Below are 9696 nucleotides of genomic sequence, written 5' to 3'. Positions count from 1 at the left end.
TCCCAGACAGTAAATAGTTACCAAAACTACAGTTTGTGAACTGTGAAATATAGGACACTGATGTCCTTGAGTTTGAAGTTCAGGGACAGTCTTTTTGGAGAAAGGCCATTGAAGCTGAGACCGAAGAGATCAGCAAGGGTGGGTCAGGGGCAAAACCCTAGATGACAAGAGAACTTACTTGGTGGGTCCCAGCAATCAGGAGGCCAGTGTGGCTATAACTTACAGCAAGGATGAGAAATATCTTGAGAGATGACCAAAAGGTAAAGGCTGGTATCCAGCAGGACCTTGTAAGCCACATTCAAGGTGACCTTTTTTCCCCAGGAGCAGTGGGAAACTACTCCCCCCCCAAAATGGTATTGGCAAGATTTGGTGTGCACTTTAGAAGAGTCATTGATATATAAAAAAATGGAGAATTATTAGGCAAGTGCAGATATAGCATATTGGGAGGTGAATGTAGTCATCTGGGTAAGATGATGGTGGTTTGTATTAGACACCTTTAAAACTACTTTAGATGGCCTTGGCTGGTGTGGCTCAGTGGATTGGATGCCGGCCTGTGAACAGAGGGGTCGCCAGTTCAATTCCCTGTCTGGGCACATGCCTGGGTTGTGGGCTGGGGCAACTGGTCGGTGTTTCTCTCCCTCCCTTCTCCTCTCTCTGAAAATTAACATCTTTAAAAGAAAATTTACTTTGGATGGGGTGAAGGACCAAAACTTATTCTTTAGTTGTTTAACAATACATTTTATCCACTCAGAAAGTTTGAGTGAACTCAGTACTTTGGCTTTTTGGGGTTCTGATAATTAGAGATAGAAATAAAAACCATTTATTTAAACTAGAGTAGCCTGAGTACATTATATAGTGTTGGAAAGAGAGGAGTTTGAAAGGAAATAGAATTGCGAGATTTGTTATTTTTTGCTATTGGGTAGTTTTATTGCTTAGTTGTCCAATATTAATTCTTGTTCTCACCGAGGCAATAATAGCCAAGGATAAAACTGACAGGTGGTGGTTTTGGTAAACCACAAAGGTTTGAATTTCTGCTTGAATACATACATACTGCTCTTTACTCAAGTGGAAGGGAATATTTTTCCATCTCTGCAAGGGAAGCATTTGTCCATTTTAGCAAAGACTGGAGAACTGGAAGCTAGCTGTCTGCTTAGTCATGTCTATATCTTTGCAACCAAGAAGGTTCTCCAACCCCTACTAATAACCATCTTCTTCCTAAAGTGGATTTAACTGCGTAAAGACCTATGAGGATCAGTATTTCCACTTTTGAGTTTAGCATTTTTAAGTTCTAAAGCTAGGTCTAAACCAAACAAACAACCAACCAGTAAGTCACATTCTTTAAAACCGCCCCTTAAACCTTTTCCTTCGTAGAGAGTTCCTGTTAGTGAATTTCGTTAGTGCTGTCCACAAATAATCCCAGCCCTAGGAAAAAACTGAAAAATACACTGGACACTGAAGCAGAAAAGCCTTCACAATGAATTCCAAAAGAAAATAGTTCCAATCATTGGGAAAGTGTGCTCCCTCTCAACCCCATCAAACTAACTGGTAAGTCTTAGCAACTGGGTTATTATGGGAACATCTGTTTCTGACTTTGTTCCACTATTTACATAACCAAAGAGAAGAACGGACCTCAAAAGAGTGCTTATTAGCCAAAAAACAAAACAAAACCCCACCAAAACAAGGACTTGTAATTAAATAGTATGTAGGGTCCCACTGCACAATGATCCAAAAGTCCGAGTCCAATGATCCAAAACTTACATGTACAAAATTAGGAAGCAATATACATTTTTCTTCAAAGATCATCTGTGGCTTCAATCCGATCCCAAAAAGATTAAGAATGACTGCAACAGTCATTTCTTCCTGAGCTATTGTGATCACCAGTAAAACCGAAGGGATAAGACACATTTGAGTTATCTGTTCTTCTAACACTTTAGAGTAAGTGATACATGAAACAAGAAAACCAAACTTTTGACCTCAAGTTCAGACAGAGGGTGAAGCGTCCACATGATGGATAGGGCCCGTTTCACAATCAGCAGAAGTAGTAGCGAGCAGGAGGGGAGAGCCCACATTAACAAACACAATTTGAAAGATACCAACAGTCATAAACTGCAGCAATTCTGTCTCGAAGAATGACATGTTTACGATCAGAGGAAGCATTTATAAAGGTAGCTTGTGTATAAGAACATAACACTTTGGGTGATTACAAGTTTCTCCTCTTTGGGTGAAACCTACATAAGGCTTTAGAGATGATCAACAATCACTCTTGCAGGTATTAGTCCAAATAACTGCTGCTGGCTTTTAATGTCCTTCAGTAGGAAACCGTAAGTGAGTCCAAAGTCAGATTCTACTGTGTCTTAAGTGTACAGCTGATTCAAACTTGACCCTCATCTTGTATTATTTGGGTCATTACAAAAACATCTAGGGATCAGAGCAAATGTCTGGCAGAGGGGGAAGGTATCAGACATTTTGAATTTGGCACAGTTTATCTTAAAGGTCCTCGAAAGTTCACGTGCAGAAGGCCTGGCAGTGTCTTTGGTAAACTTGAGTGTTGCCGTATTTCTGAAGGAGCTCTCGGGCCTGTTGTTGCATTTCCTGGGTCACGTGGCCGGGACACTGGGACCCGATGTGCAGCAGGACGAGGCAGCACTCCAGCACATCTGGGAAGGGCCAGGTCTGAAAGATGACACGAAGTGAAACAAGGAAGCATTTGCAGAAGAGCCACAGACACCTGCCCAGCAGGCACTTGTAACTCAACATCTCATCTGCTGCCACTTTTCAGGCATAGCTGGACGATTTCTCGCACATTTCTCGCAATGTCTTATTCTCTATGGGGAGAGGGCACTCAAACCTGGGACGGCTGCGGGTACGCCCTTCTCCAACAGATACGACCTAACCTCCTAGAGCTCTACGCCAATTCATTTAAAATGTCCTGCTTCTATTGCTACTAGGGCTGCATCCAAGTACACCCACCCATCTGAAAACTATCAAATACATGGCAGCAACTTTATTTTTATTTATCTCCCAATTACAGAATTTGTTACATTTCTCAAAATTGCTTGTGTTGTCAATAATTCTACTCACAAGACATTTTAGCTGACCAACGACAACAGGGCCCTAACATTTCGAGCACACACAAACGCGTAAAGATTTCAGAAAATGAACAGAAGAGTAGATGACCTTCAAGAATTTGGTCTAGTCGCTGATAACACACAAAGTAATGTTTCACCAAATGAATCTTATCATCTTGCTGTAGATCTTACCTTGACACTCTCAGGAAACTTAGCTATTCTCTCATTCGCCTCCGTAAGCCTTTTGGTTAATTCAGGCAGAGAAACTGGCTCATTCTTCGCTTCTTTACTAGTAAATAATAATAAAAAGTGTAATAAGTGACTGTTATCTTGCCTTGGGTAACTTTTAACTATTATCTATAAATAAAACTCCTTTGTCACCTGGGTCTTTATCTCCCCATCTTTAAGTACAAAGTTCAACAGAAGGAACTTCAATGTGAAATGACATGAAGCTTTCAAAATGCAGTATTATTACCTATCATCTTCAAAATCCCCACTTCTTAGAAACAGAGTTCCAGTGAAAATATAGGACCCTGGGGATTCACCCCGAAGCCAAGAGCAGAGGGCCTGGGCGGCCCGGATTTATGTGGGGAATGGTCCGACAGAGCCGGGGCTCTTCCCCGGGGAGTGGACAGATGCGTGCTTTTCTGGGAAGAGTGTGTTAACCTTCTCAGGTTCTGTGATCCAAAGGTTAAGAGCTGCTGGGTGAGAGAACTTTCCAGTGTTTTTCTTGTTAAAACCAAACTTAAAGCTGCTTAGGGTGTGGACGCTTATTGGAGAAGTAACTCAAAACTCTGACTCAAAATTCCAGTGGGAGTATTTTTAGAACAAGAAATGTATGGGCTTCAAAACTTAAAATTTTGATTCTTTGAAGTTAGTAATAACAGCTGTAAGTTTATTGACTGTTTTGGTGACTATATTTTAGGCCCTGTGATGGGGGACATAAGGTAAAAGGCTCTCATCATAATAGCCAATCAATAGCCGCCAGTCACTGCAAACACCACGGCAGAGTGCCTTGTGATAATGAAAGCTCTAGAGCGCCCGGGCATGGGCTCCTGTCATCCATTGGTCCCTGTTTCCGGGGGAAGTGGTTAGGGTTCTACAACATTCCAGCCACTTGGAATTCTCACCTGAGCGAGGTGTACTGTACACCACTCTTTGTGTATTTTTTGTGATAGTACAGAACAACGGAAAACCGGTGGTTTTCATTAATGATGCAATAATACAACTCATTTTACATGGCTTTTTGGGAATCTACTAACTGCACAAAGGTAGGATTTTACTGTATTATCATTATTAATAACATTTGTGATTTTGTTTAACTCTCAAAACAAGCAAGGCAGAAGCGGGTTCTCCACTTGCAGGCGAGGGAACTGCAGCGCAGAGACACTGAGTTTTGCCTGAGGTGACTGAGAGGCAAGGACTAGAACCCCCATTTGGCTCCAAAGCCCGTGCGTTTGTCACTGTATGAGTTGCTTCCACGTGTCCTGGCCAAACTCTTCACGCACGGACTTCCACCTCGTTGGTTCTATGAGAACCCAGCAGGGTACTGTCATCCCATCTCGTATGGACTCAGTACTCACCCTTGGCTCTGAGGACTAGAGAGGGACCGTTCTGCTTCCTGTTCAGGGTCATTTTTATCGGGACCGTTCACTGTGGATTTACAGAGTTGACTCTTCTGGTGTTGTCGGATCATTTCTGCCAGGGTCTCCTGAACTTCAGCAACAGTTCTCCGTGAGTTCTGGAGGCTGGCATGCGTTTCTGAAAAGAGCTCCTTGCAAGCGCCCAGCACCCGCTCGCTCTCTTCCGTGAGTCCCATGTCTAGTTCTGGAGGCCTGCTGGGCTCTGGCGGAGAAGCCGGGGGGCCACCTGCCTCAGGGCCAGCGTCGCCCAGCGGCTGGTGGTGTTCAGTAGAGCTCGTCCTTCTGTGAGCCGCCCTCACCCAGACACTGGACTCGGGGCGAGGCCGGGAGAGAGACCACCAGAGCTCATACAGACGTCCATAAATAAAAAAGGCCTCCAGACTCTTCAACGCTGGCATGGCAGGAGACTGACAGTCACCCAGCTTGTCTCTTAGGTGGTCACAGCCTGGGAGAAGAAGAAAAGGACTTAGGGCTGTGCATTTCTGTCCCTGCTGGAATCTGCCTTCCTACCTGCATGCTGGTTCCTTCCCCCCACAAGAGGCAGACTCCAAGGGAAGGGACTGCCATGACCCATGGGACCACGTGCCATCCGCCGGAAGCCGGCCAAAGCATGACAGGAGAAGTATTCGATCTGTCCTCCCGAAGGCTCTGGGATCCTAATGTGTTTGTGAAAAAACCCGCAGTGATTTAGTTCCGTGACTGATCTGTGGCGCTCCTCCAGTCGTAGTGACTTGTGAGCACAGTGCTACTCTCTTGCTCTTACACTGTGCGTGGGAAAGTAAGTAGGAGGCAGTAAGGCAGGGAGGGCCAGGTAAAGGCCAACAGTGCAGCCATTCTGGCTACCTCTTAGGTGCCTAGGGAAAGGAATTCAAACTTTCTGCTAAATGACACAACTGGCCAGTAAATGGGTGCCTTCCCTTCACTGGTGTGGGGTCCTTTACCTTCAGGAAGAAAGGCAGAGTGCACGTCCTGCATGACAGTGAAGTTCCCCGAGTCGTAGCTCCGCACCACGGCCCGGAGCAGTGCTTCCACAGCCTTGTCCCAGGAGGCCATCTGCTGGCTCAGCACCGCCAAGGTCAGGTCGTGGCAGATGTGAAACAGGAGCTGGAGGGAGAAGCGAGAGTCTCAGTTAGGCCGCCTCCCACAGGAAGCACCAGGACACCACCAGAAACGTTTCTGTTGGCTGCACTTAGACGTGCACACAGTCCACAGTTCAGAAAGGGCTCCTCCCACCATCCATTTTTGCTTCCCCGTCTGCCACTTTCATGTCTGAGTGCACAGCGGCACACTGAGTTCAAGTCCGCTCGTGTAAGAAACACCTTGACATCTGCACTTAACTAAAAAAATGAGCTTCTCGAACTAAAAGCCGTAATTTAAAACCACAAGAAGCAAACCTGGAGTATAACTTAAAAATTTTATCGATTTTAGTGAGGAACTTGACAAGTTTTCACAATTACACACTAGATCAATATATATGCTGTACTACAACCAAAATCAAGACACAGGACATCTTCACCATTCCCATCTGCTGTAAAACATTCCCATCTGCTCCCTGTAGTCACGGCACCCTCTTCTCCCCAGGCCCTGATCTGATTTTTGCCATGGTAACTTTGTCTTTTCTAGAATGCACAGAAATGTAGAGAGTAGGTAGTCTTTTTGCATTGGTTCTTTCCCTTACAATGCTTTCAAGATTCACCAATACCTGTGCACCTGGAATTTGTTCCTTGTCATTGCTGCACAGTACAGTGGCCCACTGCACGGCTAGGCCGCAGCCTGCGTGCCCACTCACCAGCTGGTGGACACCTGGGTTGTTCCTAGTTTTTGGCTGTTGTGAACTAAGCTGTAATAATGAACATTTGTGCACAAGTCTGTGTGGACCCTGATTTTGTTTCTTTTGGGATTGCCGGGTCATTGGGTACATGAATGTTTAACTTGATAAGAAACTGCCGAACTGTTTTCCTAAGTGGTATACTGTTTGATGAAGTCTCATTCATCAATATAACGTTCCTTCATTTTCAGAGAGAAAGTAGATAAATTGAGGTATATTCATAGGATGGGTAGAGTAGTTATTATGAATCAATTCGATCTGTTTGCATCAACACGCATAGATTTTACAGAGAACGGTCACCACAACCAGCCAGGCGCAAACTCACACGTACTGTCTGACTCGGGCTGCTTCTGGTGCGGGACGGCATGGGGCAGTCCACTGGGCTGTACTTCTTTTACCAGAAAACAAAAGAAAATACAAAACCAACCCCGAAATACTACGAAGCAAAAGCGACAAAATGTGAACATTTGTTAAGTCTAGTTGATGCGTACTGACGTTGTTCTCTGCTTTTCTCTGTTTTTAGACTTCTTTTTCACTTTTAAGAGGGAATGCTGATTTAAATCTAACTCAAAGCTAAAGGGCTTTGGTTAGTCTAAAAGGGATTTTTTCCAGGTTGCCTGGGCCTGCCTTAGTCTTTTCTGAAACGCACGCTGGCATTGATCTTCTTTCCTTGTTATACTAGACATGGATTAAGGAATTCTTACAAGTGGTGGCTGGTGTCAAAAGCTCATGCCGATGGGTACCTGTTTGGAGGGAGTGTTATTTGTAGCAGACGGGTACTGGATACTCTGCAGCTGCTGCAGTGCGGCCTGATGCTGCTCTGGGGTGTCCAGGCCGAAGGCGCTCCTCCACACGGCAGTCACCCGCTCTGTGAGGGGCCCCTCGGTGTCTGTGGACCAGGCGTTGTAGGAAGAAGAGCTTTTGCCCTCTGATGGCTGCCTTTCCTCCTGGAGCTTAGAGAGTAGCTCAAGAAGGCAAAACACCAGTCTCTGACCCTGGAATCCAACAACAAAGGAGAGGAACCATTATGCAGAGAAAGTGCTCGATCATCTAGACGGTTTCCCTAAGTTTCTCACAGTGTGCCCCTTCACATCTGTAGCAGCCAAACGCCCTCAGGGGAGTCAAGCGTAAGGAGGAAAAGAGGTGCTCTAGCAGACGGTTTTTCCAGATATCTTTTAGAAGAATTCCTCTCCATACCCTTGGAGCCCAAACAACTGTTTTTATAACATGCACCCTCAATGATACCTCTACCCACTGCAACAGAAGCCACATGCAGATCAACCAAGATTTGTGCTGGGATTTGTCCTCCCCTTGCCTGAACTTGAGATCAAGGAATACAGAGAAGAGCCCCATGGGCAGAAGGCACTGGAGCAGACAGACTATGTATCTCTGAGCTGGGGCAGTAGTTAGGGGCCATGTCCAAACAGGTTTAACAGAGGGAGCTGGCCGGAAGAGAAGAGAAACACAGTGCAAGGCCTGGAAAAATCTTTATTTTTGCTGGGTTTTCATTGGCCATGAGATTCCTTGTGTACCCCTATAAATACTATTTTCTCAGTTAAGCTTGGGAAAGTCTCCATTCCATACCACCAAAATAGCCCTTATCAGAACATTTAGCATAAACTTACATGTTCAGTTGGTTTGTTAAGGATGCCGTTTAGGAGAAAAATAAGAAGTGGCCATTCTGGAAACTTTTTGTTGTGGATAAATTAAAATTTCTCCAGAAAACTGGTCATTTTGTAAGTAATATACCAAGTGACACTATCTTTGAGGGTGTGTTACTTCTGCTTCCTTTTTAATTTTGCAGTTCCCAGGAGGCTACTTCCTCACCTAGCATTTTTCTTGGGCTTGGGATATTCAGCTAGGAACTATTTTTAGGCTCCGTTACTCCATGAGGGAGAGAGGAACTGAAAAAAGTCTGTGTTAGTATCTGACGAAGCAAAGCCATCTAACACGGACCAGATGTTTGTGTGTGTGCTGGAGACGAGGTGAGTGTGCTGCAGCTTCGAAAGCAACCTCAATCCTGATGTGTCAGACAGGCGGTGGAAGTTACTCATTTTCCACCAAGTGGGAACAACACATTGAACGCAATGTTTTGATTTCACCACGCTTCAGGGCATACAGCTGAAGAGGGGCGCGGCAGGCAGAGCGCCGTGACTGCTGTCAGAGGCCCGTCCCTCCCCCTCCAGCGACGTGGCGGTGGCACCAGGGAATGAACACACACTAGACTGCCGGCCCAGGGAGGGGCCGAGCTGGCTAGTCTGTTCATGGACGTTGTACACAAGCTGATAAGCAATGGGAATTCATGGGAGTGACCACATCATCTCCTACTCTGCATCCAGCAACGGGCAAGCCACGATACCTCAGTGGGACAGTACGTCCAGGACACCTGCCAAATTGGTACCGCTTGTGCAACTGGGTTATTCATGGGGAGTTCAGGGAGAAAAGGATCTGGGGCCCTTCCTAAATATCAGGAGATGCAATAACAGACTGACCTTCAGACTTTCATGGAGCTGCAGGGCTTCCTGGGCTCGCACCCAGTTCCTGGCCAGAAGCAGCTCCTGGGCGCATCTGAGAGCCAGGGAAGCAGACAACTCATCCTCTCCCACGATTGAAGCCAACTCTGCGGCCGTTCTGAGTGATGCTGCATCCCCCTTTTTGGCCAACACTTTGGCTGCATCGTAAGCAGAAGCGGCTCCTAAATAGCTACAATACAAAAGAAAATTCAAACAAAGTGTCATGAACAGATCTCCTGCTCCTCCCCCGAGGGTCAAATTATTTCTTTCTGTCGGCTTTTCCTCAACTCGTATGCCTTCCCATGGTCCCAGGTGTGTCTGCCTTCGACCAGAGAGCGGCGCAACAGAGAATGAAAGACGGCGTGATGTGGGTTAGGCACATAAGGGGATCTCAATGCTTGCTGAACTGGACCCAAGCAAATGAGTCACTCTCCCCCATTTTTCTTGATTGTACAAGACATCCCTAAAGAAAGGTTTAATTTCTTACCGCTACTGGGGTTTCTTGAAGAGTAATGGTGGTCTATCTCAATGAGTCTTACAAAATTGGGTTTAGTACACATATGCTTTTTAATTTTCTAGTCACTCTACGTCCACCTCTAAGCTGATCCCTTTTATTCTCATCCTGCTCTTCTGTGCCATAGCTC

At 45.7% G+C, this 9696-nt stretch overlaps 1 protein-coding gene across 2 annotated transcripts in view; it reads right to left on the bottom strand.

Annotated features, from left to right (window-relative positions):
- Window positions 1-1669: 1669 nt before the first annotated feature.
- The window catches only part of GEMIN5 (gem nuclear organelle associated protein 5), a 37708-nt gene continuing 29681 nt past the window's right edge, over window positions 1670-9696 (bottom strand). For both annotated transcript variants that reach the window (XM_045828279.1, XM_045828289.1), the window contains exons 23-28: window positions 9032-9242; window positions 7283-7534; window positions 5653-5815; window positions 4652-5156; window positions 3261-3357; window positions 1670-2673 (exon numbers count right to left, since the gene is read on the bottom strand). In XM_045828279.1, coding sequence (XP_045684235.1) covers window positions 2506-2673; window positions 3261-3357; window positions 4652-5156; window positions 5653-5815; window positions 7283-7534; window positions 9032-9242 — 1396 coding nt within the window. In that variant the 3' untranslated portion in view covers window positions 1670-2505. The remainder of the gene's footprint in view (window positions 2674-3260; window positions 3358-4651; window positions 5157-5652; window positions 5816-7282; window positions 7535-9031; window positions 9243-9696) is intronic.

The sequence above is a fragment of the Phyllostomus hastatus genome, unplaced genomic scaffold (genome assembly GCF_019186645.2).
Source record: "Phyllostomus hastatus isolate PE091 unplaced genomic scaffold, TTU_PhHast_1.1 phas_contig_150, whole genome shotgun sequence".
In the NCBI taxonomy this organism is placed as follows: Eukaryota; Metazoa; Chordata; class Mammalia; order Chiroptera; family Phyllostomidae; genus Phyllostomus; species Phyllostomus hastatus.
Note: the sequence above shows the minus strand (reverse complement) of the source record. Positions and strands in the feature narration are given on the sequence as shown.